General features: G+C 34.6%; 2 protein-coding genes across 3 annotated transcripts in view; one reads left to right on the top strand and one right to left on the bottom strand.

The window, feature by feature from the left end:
• Positions 1-9,374, top strand: part of LOC106156046 (inactive tyrosine-protein kinase 7) — a 40,102-nt gene extending 30,728 nt beyond the window's left edge. For both annotated transcript variants that reach the window (XM_013531131.2, XM_013531130.2), the window contains 8 exons: positions 1,819-1,963; positions 2,294-2,563; positions 5,140-5,303; positions 5,669-5,789; positions 6,040-6,270; positions 6,545-6,787; positions 7,064-7,296; positions 7,606-9,374. In XM_013531131.2, the coding sequence (XP_013386585.2) occupies positions 1,819-1,963; positions 2,294-2,563; positions 5,140-5,303; positions 5,669-5,789; positions 6,040-6,270; positions 6,545-6,787; positions 7,064-7,296; positions 7,606-8,190 (1,992 nt within the window). In that variant the 3' untranslated portion in view covers positions 8,191-9,374. The remainder of the gene's footprint in view (positions 1-1,818; positions 1,964-2,293; positions 2,564-5,139; positions 5,304-5,668; positions 5,790-6,039; positions 6,271-6,544; positions 6,788-7,063; positions 7,297-7,605) is intronic.
• A 126-nt stretch (positions 9,375-9,500) lies between these two features.
• LOC106156048 (DNA-directed RNA polymerases I and III subunit RPAC1) lies at positions 9,501-19,547 on the bottom strand. Its single transcript, XM_013531132.2, has 10 exons — positions 19,404-19,547; positions 18,942-19,013; positions 18,525-18,632; positions 13,256-13,388; positions 12,966-13,085; positions 12,693-12,742; positions 12,126-12,258; positions 11,546-11,665; positions 10,719-10,835; positions 9,501-10,418 (listed from the first exon to the last, which is right to left on the bottom strand). The coding sequence occupies exons 1-10, from the start codon at positions 19,461-19,463 to the stop codon at positions 10,291-10,293; spliced, it is 1,041 nt and encodes a 346-aa protein (XP_013386586.2). The 5' UTR covers positions 19,464-19,547; the 3' UTR covers positions 9,501-10,290.
• Positions 19,548-19,586: the final 39 nt, after the last annotated feature.

Raw genomic sequence — 19,586 nt, 5'->3', positions numbered from 1 at the left:
AATAGATTAGAAAGAGGGCAGATACAGATTCCTCCAAGAAGAAACCAAAGCTGAAAAGCATACCAACAAATTTCTCTGGCGGGACTGCCCTTTAGCCTTCCACTCATCTGAGCAATGCAGAACCTGGTCTGCCTGTCACTGCTGGCATAACAACGAGGCCCTCTCACTGACTGACAGGGCCAAATGAAGTGAAGTGGCAAGCACCACTGATTTGTAATGGCTGTTGAATTCCGGCAACTGATTTTTCTTTCTGGACAGCAATTGATGTGTCTAACTAGGGTGGTAGAGTTCTCTCTTGTAGAGTTGTGTTCTGTGTTTTGAGAACCAGAATGAAGGAGAAGGGTAATTTTTGTGTGATGTTGTATCAGCCTTGCTCCAAATTTTTTCCATATTTTAAGTGGCTTCTTAATTATTTTTAATTGAGATGTGTAGCATCATTTTTTGTCTCAAAAAAATAAAGCCCTTTATAATATGAACAATGCTGTGATAAAACGGTAGTTGTTTTGAGTGAAAAATGATCAGATAGTCTCACCTGTCAGGAAATGGTTTAAAGTTCCAAAGAAATATGTCAGATAAATTAAAGAGTTTCAAAAGAAGAGGTGTTAACCACATCTTTAGGCAACAGAAGCTGATGCCTATCAAAAAAGGTCCCTTTTAGTTTGTCTTTTATTTGAGGTTGTACTTAAATACCCCAAGGGTATATTTGCTTGTTGACCATAGTTGTTTTACTGGGTGGAGTGTTTTCTTTTTGTAAGGAACAGGTGTTGAAAGTTCAGCAATGACACTGTGAATTGGAAAAAACATGGACTGTAATTTTGGCTTCACATGTGAGAGAACTCTCTCCAGGGTGGATAGAACATGCTTGCCTTGAGGAACTGGTTATCACTCATTCCATCTTCCCTTTATTAGTGCCTGTTTCACAAAGGAACTTTAGCCCTAAAGTTGTTCTAAACTTTAAGACCAAAAAATCCAGTATACTTTCACACGAGATAAATCTTAATTCTTCAATTAAATGAAATATTGCTAATTGATGTATTAGGTCAATGCTTTCTGTATTTTAAATAGATGACTATAGATTTCTTTTGAACTGAAGTAGACTAAGTTCTTGGTCTTGAAATTCTGACCAATTTATGGGCTAAAGTTCTTTTGTGAAACTGACTACATCAGGGTGCCAGTTACTGCCAAGGATGATGTACAAATGTGAGTTAATTTTAGGTTCTCATGCAGCATTGTGTTTCAAGCCATGTCATGGGTTGTTAGAAGTTAAGGTGTTACTCTGGTCACTCTCTGTGACATTATCAGTCACCCTGTCCTGGTCCAGACTGGTGATAGCCAGTGGTCAGGCAATGCTGACAGGTTGTGCTGATAGAAATTTCTGTGCTTGTAAACAAGTTATTTGCATATTCCACTGTTTTTATAATGGATAAACAATTGAATTTGTGGATACAAACACAGATGCTTTTTCTCCCTAAAGTTGGAGCCATCATCAGTTTGATTGACAGAGAGGTGCTTTAAAATCTGAAACTAATTGTGAAATTCCGCCTCTGAATCCTCATTAGCTGCTTTGTGGATAATTTAATTTTGAAACAATTTTGAGGGGCACATTAAGTTTTACTGTCCTATTTTAAACTCCCTTTAAATTTGACAGGTTCTCCTCATGTTAAAGGAATTCTGCCAGGATCTTAAAGTTGTGCTTTTCTTTCTCAAACTGTAGGGCCATAAACAAAGTGTTATGATGTGACAGTATTTTAACTCTTGGTTGTAATAAATAAATAAAAAAAATTATTGCAATTATTATCATTGAAAAAATATTTTCAGAATCGTCGTTTCTCAGTGAACCAGGCCACTGGTGTGCTACGAGTGCGTGATGTGTTCCTCTCTGATGCTGGAGAGTATGCCTGCAGTGTTAACACCACTGGTTTCCCTGTGGTGACCTCTAGTCCAGCCCCACTGACTGTGAGAAGTAAGTGACTGTGTCTTTTTGATATGGAAGTCAAATAAGAGAGGAATTCAAGCATTTTAGTTGATGATTTAAATGTTGATAAGTGTCATTTGTAAAATACGTATGTAAGATTTAAACATTTAATGGAATGTAACTGTTTGATAAAAAGGAAATAATGAGACTTTAATGGGCTGGGGAACTGATGTGAGAATATGATTTATGAGGAAAATGGCATAATTACGCAGATGATTAAAAACAATTTATTTTGAATCACCTAAGATTGATGGACAGTATGTTTATCATAACAGTTGTGTTTTACATTTCAATACCTTTCTTCTTTTTTTTTCGTAGAAAAACTAAAGTTCAAACCAAGGCCAATAAATACCAAACTAGAGCTCCGTTCCAATGCTAAGATCCACTGCAGAGCCGAGGGAGAAGGAACGCTGGTGGTGAAATGGCTGAAGAGTGGGGACATGTGGAATTTCCCCAGTCACATCCTTGATGAGGGAGGCACCCTGGTATTCACTGGTGTGAAGAAGTCTGATGCTGGGTCATATACATGTGTTGCTACCAGCAGCACTCAGGGTGTCATCAATGCTACCATACATGTGGATGTTGTAGGTGAGAAGACTGTGTTATGGAGGGATTTTTATGGGTGTGCTGATATATTTTTCCTTTTTATGTACAGACACAGATGTGTCTGTACATATAGCCATCATCTGCGTCTGTCGTCGCCGTCGCCGTCGTCGCTGTCGTCGCCGTCGTCGCCGTCGTCGCCGTCGCCGTCGCCGTGCACTTTTACCGATAACACGATAAGTGGAAAACCATTTTACCTTTTGACTTGAAACTTGCAGAACTGATGAATATTCATAATACGCAGGTCAAGTTCGAAAATCAGCATGATCGGGTCACTTTTAGGGAATTTATGCTGATTTTTCACTTTTTTCAGCATATATGCAGCACCGATAACACGATAAGTGGAAAACCATTTTACCTTTTGACTTGAAACTTACAGAACTGATGAATATTCATAATACGCAGGTCAAGTTCGAAAATCCGCGTGATCGGGTTACTTTTAGGGAATTTATGCTGATTTTTCACTTTTTTCAGCATATATGCAGCACCGATAACACGATAAGTGGAAAACCATTTTACCTTTTGACTTGAAACTTACAGAACTGATGAATATTCATAATACGCAGGTCAAGTTCGAAAATCCGCGTGATCGGGTTACTTTTAGGGAATTTATGCAGTTTTTTCACTTTTTTCAGCATGTATGCAGCACCGATAACACGATAAGTGGAAAACCATTTTACCTTTTGACTTGAAACTTACAAAACTGATGAATATTTATAATACGCAGGTCAAGTTCGAAAATCAGCATGATCGGGTTACTTTAAGGGAATTTATGCTGTTTTTTCACTTTTTTCAGCATGTATGCAGCACCGATAACACGATAAGTGGAAAACCATTTTACCTTTTGACTTGAAACCTACAGAACTGATGAATATTCATAATACGCAGGTCAAGTTCGAAAATCAGCATGATCGGGTCACTTTTAGGGAATTTATGCTGTTTTTTCACTTTTTTCAGCATATATGCAGCACCGATAACACAATATAAGAAAAACGGATTGGCCAATTGTAATTATACTCACAGGAGTGGTCAATCTTACTAAAACGCAGGTTGAGTTCGAAAATAAGCATAATCGGGCCATTACTTAAGAAGTTATACTGTTTTTTCACATTTCCTCAGATTCAATTATTAGGCATGTTAACAGTCTCATTATTGAACTAATTAGATGCGTAAAAGTGTTTGTTTGATATTTCCTGCATCTTTACAACATTGTTAATTGATTATGTAAAAATGATGGTAAACTTGTTATTGTGTATTGTGTAATAAAGTGTCAAAAATGGAAATAAACTCATATCATTGCAGTTTGTCAGATTCAATCATCCACTATGTTCAGAATCTCAGAATGGAGGAAATTGGACATTTAACACTGTTCTATTCATACTTTTCCCATCTCATCAATTTTCTTAGTTGGACATATAAAAATGGCAGTAAAATGTTTATTTTGTTTTATGTTAAAAAAGTGTTAAAAATGGAAATAAACCCATTTCAGAACAGTGCTGTCTTGTTTACATTTTGGCATTATCAAGGCGTGACTTTGAAGTTCCATGGGCCTGAAGACCTTTGCTAGTCACATTTTCTGAATATCTGTGATACAAATATTTTATAATTAAAAATTGATGGTCATTAAGCTGTTAAACATTATGTAATATTGCATCAAAATTTGAAGAAACCCCCATTTTGGGCACTGCTTCCATGATGACCATTTAATGAAAATCATGTCACTTACTGTTTTCAAACTTACAGGATAGAAACATGGGACTAAAATACAGCTTCAGTAGGCTATGCAGTCTGTTTTTTTTTTTTTTTTTTTTTTTTTTTTTATTTTGCAGTTAAACAGTTTTTTGTGAAAATTTAATTTTTCACATATTGGCATTTTCAAGGTGTGACTTTAAAGTTCCATGATCTTGAAGACTTTTGCTTGTCACATTTTCTGAATGTCCATGTTACTAATATTTTATTAATAACATTTTATTGTCATTATGCTGTTAAACATTATGTAATGTTGCATCAAAATTTGAAGAAACCCCTATTTTGGGCACTGCTCCTATGATGACCATTTAAGGGAAATCATGTCACTTACTGTTCTCAAACTTACAGGAAAGAAACATGGGTCTAACATACAGCTTCAATAGGCAACGCAGTCTGTTTGGTAAATTTTTCTGGCAATTTAACAGTTTTTTGTGAAAATTTAATTTTTCACTTATTTGCATCTTTATTTTCTGTTCTTTGTCTGTACATTTGACAGCTTTGCTGCCTTGTTCTTATAAATGTGCACATCTTGCACATTACTTACTGGTACAAAAATTATTTCTCTTATAAGTTAATATCTTGAGCAATTAATTGACATATTAATTATTTGAATCTTGAGGCAGCAGATGAAACACAGCAAATCTTTCACTTTTCATTGTATAACATTTGTATCAGTCTAGCTCTTTTTCTTGATAAATTTACAGAATGGCAACGGTTTATGGATCTCCCATTGCTATTATATAAAATTATGAAATAATAAAGATTTCACAGTATTCTTTATCAGGTTTGATTTATTTTTAATCATTTTCCAGTCAAGCCCTGGTTTCGGGTCAAGCCTCAGAACGACACTGCTGTAGAGGGGTCTTCAGTCATGTTGAACTGTGTGGCAGCAGGGGACCCACAACCTGCTGTTCAGTGGGACAAAAATGGAGAACTCATCAGAAATATTGATGATGGGGAGAAGAACAGGTTTCAGGTAACTTACAGGAGTCGCTGCTTATTTACATACATTGCCTAAAAGCAATAAAAGATATAAAACCATGTATTAATTTACACTGGACAAGAACATCCATATGTCTTTCAATTACTTAATTTCTTTGAAAACAAGTCAGATATTATGTTAACTTTTAGAATATAGAAATATTTTTATGGGATATTATGATTCTTGCTTTTTTAAATGCGGTTTCTACAAAGGCACATCATCTGTGAAATGGATTGTTTTCAAATTGATTACCTAAAGAAGTGGACAAATCATACACTCCTAATTTTGGCAACTTATATAATATAAAGCAGAACATAAACTGGCAACTTAAATTTTATTATATTAATTTGAAAATTCAGGTGCAATCTAACGGGTCCCTGTTCATCACTGAGGTGTATGTGGAGGACCAGGCCAGGTTTGGCTGTACAGCAGGGAACAATGGAGGGTTTGCCAGAGAGGAGATGTATCTCAAGGTCAAAAGTAAGGCAAAAATCTCTACATGAATCTCTTGTCCCTACATAACAAGTAGTGTGCTGTTAACTTGCAGAATAAGCCTTACAATTTCAGCTCTTTAGTAGCAATTTATTTATTTATTTTGCTACAAGTGTTCCAAAATTAGCTATCGCCAATGTTTTGGGACAACAATAAAATGTAATATTTCCAGTGACAGTCTTCATATTGTGATACTTTCTAAAGCTTCGTACAGTATATTTTTGTGTTCTTTTTGTAGGTATGGATCCTAGTGGTCCAGTCGAAGGTTCCGACATCATTCACATAGACACCCATGGTCAGGTGGTCACTGGGGAGAGTGGACAGACCAACACCAGTGCCATGAAGACGGTCATCATTGCAGTGGTCAGTGCAGTGGCCTACCTGGTGTTAGTGGTCACTCTGGTAGTGGTGTGTAGTATTAGGCTATTGAGGAAGAGGAGGAAGAAAAATGTGGATAACATGGTGGCAGGTAAATTGATCTTGACTGAGAGCAAGGTCCTTGATTTTATATACTTGAAACAGTTTCAAATAGTTACATGCATGAGGTTGTGTAAATTTTTTTGTAAATGTGTATATTTAAGTAATAAATGGGAAAAAAATACCTATTAAATAACTTGAGTGGAAAATGTCAAGGAAGATACGATAATATTGTACACTCTTTTAATTCTTTGTGAAAATTATATATTTTGAAATCAGGAATGTTGCAGCTAACTAAAGTAGAAAAATTATTGTCTTCCTTTCAGTCACAGAAAATGGTGAAATTAAGAATCCAGAACAAGAAACATTGATGGGGAATCAGTCCCGTAGCTCGCACTCTCACACCACCAGGAGTGATGATGTCCACTCCCACGTCTCAGGGGCCAACTCCCACTTTTCTGGGACCAGTTCCCACCCCTCCCACTCCTCCAGCAGCAGGTCCAAGAAAAGATCCAGCTTACATAATTTCAAGTTCCCCAGAGATGATCTCCAGACCATTGGAATGCTGGGTAATATAATTTGGCGGATGTTTCGACTTGGGAATAATGCAATGTCTACTGTGTTTTTGTTGAAAGTTATTAGTTAAAAGCAACAAAATGATCTCTTGCTAAAAAAGGTGCACACAGTAAAGTTGTTGATCTATTTGCAGTTTTTATAAACAGTTTGACATTTCAAAATGTCTTTACCCATTCAAACGTTGTGTGTGTTTTGTTATCCCACAAACACATTTTTCATACCGTAATATGACAAAAAATTGTTTATTTACATCAATATTTATCCTCTAGGTCGAGGTGAATATGGAGATGTCTTTCTTGCCAAAGCAAAAAATATCAAGGATGGTGAAGTGGAGACTCTGGTTGTGGTAAAATCTCTACTCAGTAAGGATGAACACCATCAGTTTGAGTTTCGCCAAGAGATAGACATGTTCAGTAAACTGGACAGCGAGTTTGTTGTCCGACTGATGGGTGTGTGCAGAGACCGCGAGCCACAGTTTATGATGACTGAATACCTTGAATGGGTAAGATTTTGTAAAATTCCTTGTTATGATATTTTGAAAATATTGGGGTTTTTGCAAACTTATATGTTTTGCAAACTTATATGTTTGGCATGATAGAAGAAGAAAAGAGTAAAATTTGGAAAAGATTGAGAAAGTTAATTATTGGTAGTCAAACAAAGAAACATTATTGAATCTGGGGTTTGTAACTTTTAAAAACTGGAGGAGGTTTAAAAAGCCAAGGACAGTGCTTCAGTTGATTGTCAGAGAGAGCGTTTCCTGAATTGTCAGTTTATAAGCTATTCTATGAAATATCATTGCTTAATTTTTCAGGGTGATCTTAAGCAATTCCTTTTCACATCAAGGAAAGAAAGTGGAAAGAGACTCAAAATCCCAGCATTAACAATAGCACAAAAAGTAACAATGTGCAACCAAGTTGCATTGGGAATGGAACATATATTCACCAGACGCCTGGTGCATAAAGACGTTGCAGCAAGAAATGTGCTGTTAGCACCTGATTTGAATGTCAAAGTTGCAAACCTTCGACTAAGTCGCGATTTTTACTCTTCTGAGTATTATCGGTATCGCGATTCAGTAATACCTATACGTTGGATGCCCCATGAGGCAGTCTTAGATGATGATCTCTCCACAAAAAGTGACGTTTGGGCTTTTGGAATTTTCATGTGGGAAGTATTCTCACAGGGGGATATGCCATTCGGGGACCTGTCAAATGAGGACCTGTTGCAGGCAATGAAGAGTGGTGATCTCCTCCAGCCAGCCTCTTTGCCAGCTCAGCAGTGCCCTGCAGAGTTACAGACTCTTATGATGAGGTGCTGGGCAGACTGCCCTAAAGAGAGGCCAACATTTAGTGAAATTGTGGTACTCATTGGGGAATTGACTGTGGACAGTGATGTGTAGCTGTAGGAATTCAAATCTAAGAGATATGTTTATTTATACACGTTAAAAGTTTTTGATAAGTTGGTTCAGGCTTTTTTGCACAGCCAAGAATGTGCCTCTTAGAAGAGACCAGTTCAGCGTCTTATATTTTTTTTGCAGGTTCTGTTGCAAATGGCAGTAGATATTGATCTAGAAAAACATGTAGGAATTTCTACAGCATGTGCTATGTAATAAAAAAATGCAGGACATTCTTCAAGTAAGACAGAATTGAATAAAGACTGCTTTTGTGACTTTTGTGTAACAAAATGAGCTTGTGGACGGAGGCATTTAGTGGTAAAGAACCAGTTTTGACAAGCAGGTTTAACTGCAACTTTCCAATTTCTTTTGACCTAAGAAGCATGATCACGACAGAATTCAAGAAGGAATCACTCTTGATAGTTTTAAGCCAAAGCAATTGGGTTCTCATGAAGTTATAGATATAATTTCTTTTAAGTATTTTCTAGAAAATGCCCTGACATAGAGGGCAACATGGTGCTGTATTACATTTATTGTGTATTACATCATTTTCACGTTATCTTTGAGGGTGATTTAATGCGTTGATTTGTATATTCATTTGTACCAGACTACTTATATTATAGACATTTTAAGGAGCAGATCTCTGCGATGTTCCCAAAGTTGTATGCCTTTAATGTTATGCACAGCGCATAAAGCATTTTATATGTCAGTTTAATGTTGTACAATTTTATACATTTACATTTTTCCTTCCCATTTTATGTATGATGTTAAGAAATAATGGACTTATAAAGTATACTTTGAGCCTTAATAAGGTATTTTAAGTACATTAGGCATTTGTGAAAAGATTTGTTATTAGGATCTAATTTGAAATCCTAGATAGATGTATAATTTGAAATTTTAATGGGGACATAACATGTTTATATTATTCTGTTGCTGTCCGCAAATACTGATAATTTTTTAAGATATTATTTGCAATGAGCCACTTAAATATAATGTAGCCAGTGTCCATTGTGTTAATGTGGTCTTGTACATAGTGTAATTATGTTGTAAAATTCCATATTGTGTCAGCTGCACAACTATTGTTGTATATTATATTTCACATACTGAATGAATGTGACTTATGGACAGCTTTAAGCTACAGTATATATATATATTGTGGAAGAAAATAAATTACATGTTGAATAGTCCAAGTAATGTTCTTCATTTTTCTGTGTGTGAATGTTAAAGCATTTAGAAGCTTCCAGCTTATACAGCAAACATTATTTCAAAAGCACATACATAATAAAAAGTGCCCCTTTTGAAGAGAAAAGAACAACTTGAAAGAAAATAATTTCATTTGACTAATTATTGACTGCATGATCAGAGATGAAGGTCATCCAGCACCTTGCTTAATATAACCTTTGAAATAACCAAATTTTTTTCTCGTTTTTATGTTTTAAGATTGGAAATTTACACTATTGTCATTGGAATATATAATGAGCAGTACAGGGATGAGACTGCCATTTAGTGAAAAAGTTGGAAAATTATGGCATGGGTCCAGGGGGCAGCCTAAGCCAATTTTTTGGGCTCCCAGAAAGTCTGCAAACAATTGAAAGTCAGAAAAATCCCATTCCTGGCAGCATGTCTAGTTTAGAGAAATGTGCACAATTTTAAACCTAGACCAATTCTTACTAGTATCTTGTCAGGAATCAGTCTTTGCCTAGCCATGGCCCACACCAAATGTGCTTGTCAGTTGTACACTACAATTTCACCACATTCATTTCATTACTTCCGTGAAGAAAATCTTAGTACAGGTACATGAGATGGCAATATTTCTAGAATGCACTTTTAAATAGTTTCCTCTTAACAACTTTTTTGGAAATCAAAACATCTGAAGGCACAAGTTTACAACTGATGTCTTGATGCTCATTTACACATATGGTGTCAAGTCTCTTTCTCACAATCAATGCCATATATGCTTTTATTCGACAAACTTGAATATTACAAGTAAAGCCTCATGACTGACTTCCAAGTGGAAACAAATCAGTGAAGATGAGGAGTGAGGAGGACATTTGCCTCGTCCAAGTTTACGCTTTTCACAAGTCAATGTGGATATGCAGACTTGTGCTATTTTTCTGTCTCAACTTGTGTTTTGTCCAGTTCTGACAGCATTTTCCTACATTTGGCCATCAATATCTTGACTGCTTCTGTGACAAGAACATCAGGTGGAAGAATTCCTGTGGATTCTACTGAGACTGAAGTAGAGAGGGTGAAAATGAAATAAATATCAAACATTAATTGTTACACTAATATAAATGATTATCTTTTACTATAAACCATACAATTATATGTGAAACTGATTAAAAAATATTTGACAAAAATCATGGCAGCTGTGACATTATATCTATGATATCACGTAAGCATCTGAAGAAGTCAATGTTGTAAAGTATTATTTATTTATTCAGACAGTATTAAAATGAGTATTTTTTAAAATTATCATATCAAAATATACTGATTTCTCTAACTGTAGCATAATTTTGCTGTTAAATACTTACAAATAAAATGATTCCGCACTCTTCCCAATCGAACACATTCTTTCAAATCATCATGCCGTAACACTTCTCTACTGCAAGTATCTTTTCTAGGATTCACAACTTTAGCAACTTTCTGACCTACAATGAAATTAGACACTTTAAACTTTCATGACAAATATCAAATTTAATTTTTGACAAAATCTCATTCTATTTCTAGAAATTTTATAGCATATTCTTTAACAAAATGATGGACTTTCATTAAAAGGATAATAACTCTTTGTTTGGGCCCAAAAATGAATTTTTCTGGAGTAAACAACAATTTTCCCCAACTTACCAATGGTTAATGAATCCATTTTTACATTCAAAGTTAGTCCCTGTTTTTTTCTAAAATGTTTGTTTTTTTTTGTTATAATCTCTTAAGAGATTATAACAGAGTATAGCCATCAATGGAGGTCACGTGGTCTAAAGACAATGTCAGATATCAGAATAACAGCTATAACTGCCGTTTTTGTGGTAAAACAGAATATAATATATTTCTATGAGTTGTTCACAATGTTTTTATTTTGAAATATAGATCTCATACGAAGAGTTATTATCCCTTTAACTTAAAAAATTAAAAAATATATCTATGGTCAGGTTAGCATTTTAGGATTAAAAGAAAATGAGTGGAGCTGCTGAGCAATCATTGCAATTAAGATTATCTTTTTCATTTTCTTTAACTTAAATAGATAAGTTTTAGCATTCATATCTAAGTGTGGCCCCAAATTATAAATTAAAAAGAATGTGGACTGATCAACCACTGGAAGTGGATGATTTGCATTAGCTATTTATTGAATGGAGTCTCTCACCCTGAACTTCTTCTATTTCTATAACCCCTGGAGAGAAACATTTCTGCAGTCTTTCTGCCTTTTCTCCCACAACTGGTTTTGTCAGCGTTATGTCTGGAAGCAGTCTGTAGGATGCTGTTGCTATAAAAATAATTTAAGCAGTCCTGTTTTACAACAATTATTAAGAATTGAACCAAATTCCTGCTCAGTAAGTTTTTCCCTTATTTCTTTTTCTCCAGGAGATAGAATAACATTTGTGTATTACAAAAAAATTTTATAAGAAATTTTATAAGAAATGTGTAAATATTATATATTAAAATCTTACACTTGTTTGGAAGTTCGGTAGCATTTGCAAATGGTTTAGAGGTAAAATTATTACTGAGTAATAATCAACTGCAATTCCAGTCACAATAGGGCACATTTCCCCAATTCACAATTGAACTATGTGGTAGTGGTGGTGAAGGATGGAAAGGGGAGAGGGCACTTGGGTTAAATTCTGCCCATCTTGCTTTGGTTTACATAACTGCATGCCACAAATATTTTACATGAAATTTAAGGGGGAGGCATGTGCCCCATAATCCACCTTTGGGTTCTTACTTACCTACAGGTGAAAACTTGGCATGATCTTTACCAATGCCTTTAACACAGTGGAGTTTTAAATCCAACTCTTGTCCAGGCCTTAGTTTGGCTACTAGAATATCATCATGGACTGGATGAATGTCATTATCCATAAACTTAAATAAAGCATAAAAATCATGAACTGGTTATGAAAAGCAAGGTTGCCCACATTACAGTATGGTAATTACTTAAAACTTTCAACAAACATTTCACCTCATCTATTTTTTCATTTTTTTCCAGATTTATCATTTTTGGTTACCCACAATAATGTCCTTTTAAGATATAATGCTAACAAACTTTTCAAATGAATAATGTCCTTTTCGATACAATGCTAACAAACTTTTCAAATGAATAATGTCCTTTTCGATACAATGCTAACAAACTTTTCAAATGAATTGATTTTAAGGTATTACTAACAAAGTATTTCTTTGCAGGAAGAAAGGCTCTTTACTATTTGATATCCATATATCACCTAATAACTGAAAAACAAAAGCTTTCAATTTTTTACAACAGTTAATCTACCAAAATAATGTTGAATCTAAATTCTTACCATCTCTGCCTGGTTCCCAAGTGGTATCCACTTCATTTGTTTGGTTAACACTAAAAGGAGAAACAATTCTTTCTGGTAAAATTATCCAAAGTACACCCATTTTTTCAAAATCTGTGTAAAATGTTGACTCATTTTGACTTTTGCTGCATAGCAGAGAGAATTTATGTAGAACAAAGCAGCAGAGAGAGTTTCTCTAATATACCATGCATGATTAATACAAACTCTGAAAGTTTGTACTTACTGCAACAGAGTAAGCAAAATGCTCTCAATTACCTTTGTGGTTCCTGTATATTTCATCAGGATCAGTGGCATCCTTTGATGCATTAGGGTTCCTTGTGCACTTCACTTTTAGTTCAAGCTCTATGGTGTCTTCTGGGGTTCCTTCTGTGTCATCTTAAACAAATACAAGAGGATATTTACTGAAAATATTACAAAAAACAGTCTGTCTGTCCTTTCTTCCTATTTCTCACACTGGTACATTTTTTCTACACATGACAATTATAGTATCTACGACAAAAGTAGTGTGATGTTCAAACATAACAGCATATAAAATATGTCCTTACCTTTCTGTCTGTATTCAAATAACCTTGGATCAGCTTTTATTGGGATTAAACCCAATCTGTGTGCTAAAACTTCATCTTGGATAATTGAGGTGTTGTTGTAAATAAACACTTTTTCTATGGCCATTGTGGGCACCTGTAAAAATCAATATTCTGTTACAAGTAGGCAGTGTTTTGCTGGAAAACATGGAGGCAGGTTAATTTAGTCTCATTTCAATTTTTCCTTTTTAGCAAACTATTAATTTAACTAAAAAATAAATAAAAATCAATACTACACTACATATCAACTATAGTGAACAATAAGGTTACAAAAACTGTAATAAATATCATGTCAATTTTCTTTATAAAAACTTGAATCTGATAAAAACATGTTACTGGCAAATAAAATTACAATATGAATCAAAGCAAAAATTAAGCCACAATATTCACTGAAAGAACAAGGCAGCAAAGCTGTCAAATGTACAGACAAAAAAACAGGAAATAACTATGCACAAAATAGGCTACTGTCAATTCTGATGCAAAATTTTAATGATTGAATCTGACAAACTGCAATGATATGAGTTTATTTCCATTTTTGAAACTTTATTACACAATACACGATAACAAGTTTACCATCATTTTTACATAATCAACTAATAATGTTGTAAAGATGCAGGAAATGCCAAACAAACACTTTTACGTATCTTATTAATTAAATAATGAAACTGATAACATGCCTAAGAAATGAATCTGAGGAAATGTGAAAAAACGGCATTTCTTTGAAATAATGGCCCGATTAAGCTGATTTTTGAACTCAACCTGCGTTTTAGCAGGAATGACCACTCCTGTGAGTTTCATGACAATTGGCCCATCTGTTTTTCTTATATTGTATTTACTGTGTTGCATATATGCTGAAAAGTGAAGAAAAAAGCATAACTACTAAAACAGTGGCCCGATCATGCCGATTTTCGAACCTGACCTGCGTTATAATAAGATCGATTACTCCTGTGAGTTTCATAACAACAGGCCTATCAGTTTTCCTTGAAATGTGTTTACAGTGTTGCATATATGCTGAAAAGTTAAAAAACAGCATAACTTCCCTTAAAATGGCCCGATCATGCTGATTTTCGAACTTGACCTGCGTTTTATGAATATTCATCAGCTCTGTAAACATACAGCCAAAAAGTAAAACTGCCTTCCACTTATCATGTTTACAATGAAAGTGCACGGCGCCAGCGCCGGTGACAGTGACGGCGGCGACGGCAGATACAGGTGATGGCAATATGTACAGACACATCTGTACATATTTACTGTACTGTTTGAGAACAGTAAGTGACATTGTTTTTCTTAAATGGTCATCATGGGAGCAGTGCCCAAAATAGTTTTTTTTTCAAATTTTGATGCAATATTACATAATGTTTAACAGCATAATGACCATCAATTTTAATAATAAAATATTAGTATCATGGATATTCAGAAAATGTGACTAGCAAAGGTCTTCAGGCCCATATGGAACTTCAAAGTCACAACTTGAAAATACCAAAATGTAAACAAGACAGCACTGTTCTGAAATGTTTTTTTTTTCCATTTTTAACAATTTTTTTAACATAAAACAAAATTAACAGGTTATTGCCATCTTTATATGATCAACTAAGAAAATTGATGAGATGGGAAAAATATAAATACAACAGTGTTAAATGTCCAATTTCCTCCATTCTGAGATTCTAAACATAGTGAATGATTGCATCTGACAAACTGCAATGATATGAGTTTATTTCCATTTTTGAAACTTTATTACACAATACATGATAACAAGTTTACCATCAGTTTTACATAATCAACTAATAATGTTGTAAAGATACAGGAAATGTCAACCAAACACTTTAACATGTCTTATTAGTTAAATAATGAGACTGTTAACATGCCTAAGAATTGAATCTGAGGAAATGTGAAACAAGACAGCACTGTTCTGACATGGGTTTATTTCCATTTTTAACACTTTTTTAAACATAAAACAAAATAAACATTTTACTGCCATTTTTTTATGACCAACTAAGAAAATTGATGAGATGAGAAAAGTATCAATAGAACAGTGTTAAATGTCCAATTTCCTCCATTCTGAGATTCTGAACATAGTGGATGATTGAATCTGACAAACTGCAATGATATGAGTTTATTTCCATTTTTGAAACTTGATTACACAATACATGATAACAAGTTTACCATCATTTTTATATCATCAACTAACAATGTTGTAAAGATGCAGGAAATGTCAAACAAACACTTTTACGTATCTTATTACTTAAATAATAAGGCTTTTAACATGCCTAAGAATTAAATCTGAGGAAATCTGAGGAAATGTGAAAAAACAGCATAACTTCTAAAATAATGCCCCGATTATGCTGATTTTGGAACTCAACCTGCGTTTTAGTAAGACTGACCATTCCTGGGAGTTTAATGACAATTGGGCTTTCTGTTTTTATGTACAGACACAGATGTGTCTGTACATATTGCCATCACCTGCGTCTGTCGTCGCCGTCGCCGTGCACTTTCCTTGTAAACACGATAAGTGGAGGGCAGTTTTACTTTTTGGCTTAATATTTACAGAGCTGATGAATATTCATAAAACGCAGGTCAAGTTCGAAAACCAGCATGATCGGGCCATTATTGTAGAAGTTATGCTGTTTTTTCACTTTTCAGCATATATGCAACCCTGTAAACACATTTTAAGGAAAACCGTTAGGCCTGTTGTCATGAAACTCACAGGAGTAATCAATCTTACTAAAACGCAGGTCAAGTTCGAAAATCGGCATGATCGGGCCACTATTTTAGTAGTTATGCTGTTTTTTCATTTTTCAGCATATATACAACACTGTAAACACAATATAAGAAAAACAGATAGGCCAATTGTCATTTAACTCACAAGAGTGGTCAATCTTACTAAAACGCAGGTTGAGTTCGAAAATCAGCATAATCGGGCCATTATTTTAGAAGTTATGCTGTTTTTTCAAATTTCCTCAGATTCAACTGTTAGGCATGTTAACAGTCTCATTAATGAACTAATAAGATACGTAAAAGTGTTTGTTTGACATTTCCTGCATCTTTACAACATTGTTAGTTGATTATGTAAAAATGATGGTAAACTTGTTATCGTGTATTGTGTAATAAAGTTTCCAAAATGGAAATAAACTCATATCATTGCAGTTTGTCAGATTCAATCATTCACTATGTTCAGAATCTCAGAATGGAGGAAATTGGACATTTAACACTGTTGTATTGATATTTTTCCCATCTCATCAATTTTCTTAGTTGATCGTATAAAAATGGCAGTAACCTGTTAATTTTGTTTTATGTTAAAAAAAGTGTTAAAAATGGAAAAAAAAAAACATTTCAGAACAGTGCTGTCTTGTTTACATTCTGGCATTTTCAAGTTGTAACTTTGAAGTTCCATGGGCCTGAAGACCTTTGCTAGTCACATTTTCTGAATATCCATGATACTAATATTTTATTATTAAAAATTGATGGTCATTATGCTGTTAAACATTATGTAATATTGCATCAAAATTTGAAAAAAAAACCATTTTGGGCACTGCTCCCATGATGACCATTTAAGAAAAACCATGTCACTTACTGTTCTCAAACAGTACAGTAAATATGTACAGATGTGTCTGTACATATTGCCATCACCTGCGTCTGTCGTCGCCGTCGTCGCCGGTGCCGACACCGTGCACTTTCATTGTAAACATGATAAGTGGAAGGCAGTTTTACTTTTTGGCTGTATATTTACAGAGCTGATGAATATTCATAAAACGCAGGTCAAGTTAAAAAATCAGCATGATCGGGCCATTATTGTAGAAGTTATGCTGTTTTTTCACTTTTCAGCATATATCCAACACTGTAAACACATTTTAAGGAAAACCGTTAGGCCTGTTGTCATGAAAATCACAGGAGTAATTGATCTTACTATAACACAGGTCAAGTTCGAAAATCGGCATGTTCCACGGGCTTGAAGACCCATGCTAGTCACATTTTCTGAAAATCCATGATACGTGTATTTTATTATTAAAAATTAACGGTCATTTTGCTGTTAACCATTATGTAATATTGCATCAGAATAGAAGAAAACACAATTTTGGGTGCTGCTGCCAAGATGACCATTATGGGAAAACCATGTTACTTATGATTGTCAAACTTTCAAAAAGAAATACAGGACTAAAATGCAGAGTAATTGATCTTACTAAAACGCAGGTCAAGTTCAAAAATCGGCATGATCGGGCCACTATTTTAGTAGTTATGCTTTTTTTTTCACTTTTCAGCATATATGCAACACTGTAAACACAATATAAGAAAAACATATAGGCCAATTGTCATTAAACTCACAGGAGTGGTCATTCCTGCTAAATCGCAGGTTGAGTTCAAAAATCAGCATAATCGGGCCATTATTTTAAAGAAATGCCGTTTTTATGTACAGACACAGATGTATTTTACCTGTTGAGCATAATTAAAATTTGATGTTGAATTTGCAGTTTAACAAAATGTACTTTTGCATCAGAATTGACAGTAGCCTTTTTTGTTATTTCCTGCTTTTTGTCTGTACATTTGACAGCTTTGCTGCCTTGTTCTTATATTGTGTTTACAGTGTTGCATATATGCTGAACAATGAAAAAACCGCATAACTACTAAAATAGTGGCCCGATCATGCTGATTTTCGAACTTGACCTGCGTTTTAGTAAGATTGATTACTCCTGTGAGTTTCGTGACAACAAGCCTAACGGTTTTCCTTGAAATGTGTTTACAGGGTTGCATATATGCTGAAAAGTGAAAAAACAGCATAACTTCTACAATAATGGCCCGATCATGCTGATTTTCGAACTTGACCTGCGTTTTATGAATATTCATCAGCTCTGTAAATATAAAGCCAAAAAGTGAAACTGCCTTCCACTTATCGTGTTTACAAGGAAAGTGCACGGCGCCGGCGCCGGCATCGGCATCGGCATCGGCATCGCCATCGGCATCGCCATCGGCATCGGCGACGACAGACGCAGGTGATGGCAATATGTACAGACACATCTGTGTCTGTACATAAAAAATGTATAATTTTGAGGTAATGATACGCTGTTTGAAACTATTGCCTTTATTGCCTTATCATGCTTTAAACATACAGTCATGATAAAGCATATAGATCTGTTAATCAGAGTACCATTAAGTAGTCCAACTCCTCTTTTGTCTTCAAATTCATACTAAATGTTTCTTAATATTAACATCTTATACTGAAAATAGAAGATTTATTAACCTCTGCTAATAATATTCTTCTGAAGGCATTGGCAACAGCTGCATCTACACCAACCATGTCAAACTCCATCTCTAAATCTGTCATACTTATTATGTTGATTCTGAAATTCTATAAAGTCAAGCTCATGATCAGGGTTAATTGCATGACTTACAAAATTCTGTAATATACTAATATATATATATATATATATATATATATATATATATATATATATATATATAAAACTGACAACAATAAAAAAAACTCATATAAAAGGTAACATAGACTACTAATACAGACAATGCTTCTTTTAATGCCATAAAATAAAATAACTGCACCATTATCATTTTAGAGCAAAAGATAAAATATAAATAATATGCCTTTCCAGTTTGGTACTTCAGGTCTAAATTAATTTTGTCTGCAATATAAAAATATTACCTCTTCAAACTTGACTTGGTTCCATGCATCATCATAATCAGGATAGTTCCCAGGGAAATCTGTGGACTGAGTCTGGAAGATATCATTACAACTTCAGCAAAGGACAGCACAGCAAGATAACACATACTGTAGGTACAAGGGCTTTCAGTATTTTTTTTATTTTGGGGGGGGGGGGGGGGGGGGGGTATTTAAAGATTAAGGTACAAGGGCTGGTCATCATTTTACAGTTTATTTTCTCAGCCAGCAAATATCAGAAACAGTACATAAAAGTGCTAACGCGTGCATTTTCCGTGCTACTCAAAACTGAGTTTGGCAACAAAATTTAATTTGAGGTTGAACAGAATTTCACATTGTGACTGCAACTTATTTAAGACTAGACGTTATTCGGAAACAGCATAAAATACAGTCATAAACACGCAGCTGTGTATTTAAGACCACAGGTCATGCCTGTAACAAACTCACATTAGATAAACTGTATTCATTTAGCCGCACACGTGTTCGGATATCTTCCAAGTCTGCCATGTTGTTGTTATTGTGGCGCTCGATGGGTGGCAGCACTGTTGAAACCTAGTCGTTGTATCAATCTGCTTGTCTTTTTAAACAAATAGTGTATCTATAGCAAATCCAGTTAGCTTACATATAACC

The sequence above is a fragment of the Lingula anatina genome, chromosome 2 (assembly GCF_051362555.1).
Source record: "Lingula anatina isolate TDL-2025a chromosome 2, LinAna3.0, whole genome shotgun sequence".
Taxonomy (NCBI): Eukaryota; Metazoa; Brachiopoda; class Lingulata; order Lingulida; family Lingulidae; genus Lingula; species Lingula anatina.
The sequence above is the reverse complement of the archived record's forward strand: the minus strand, read 5'-3'. Positions and strand labels throughout refer to the sequence as shown.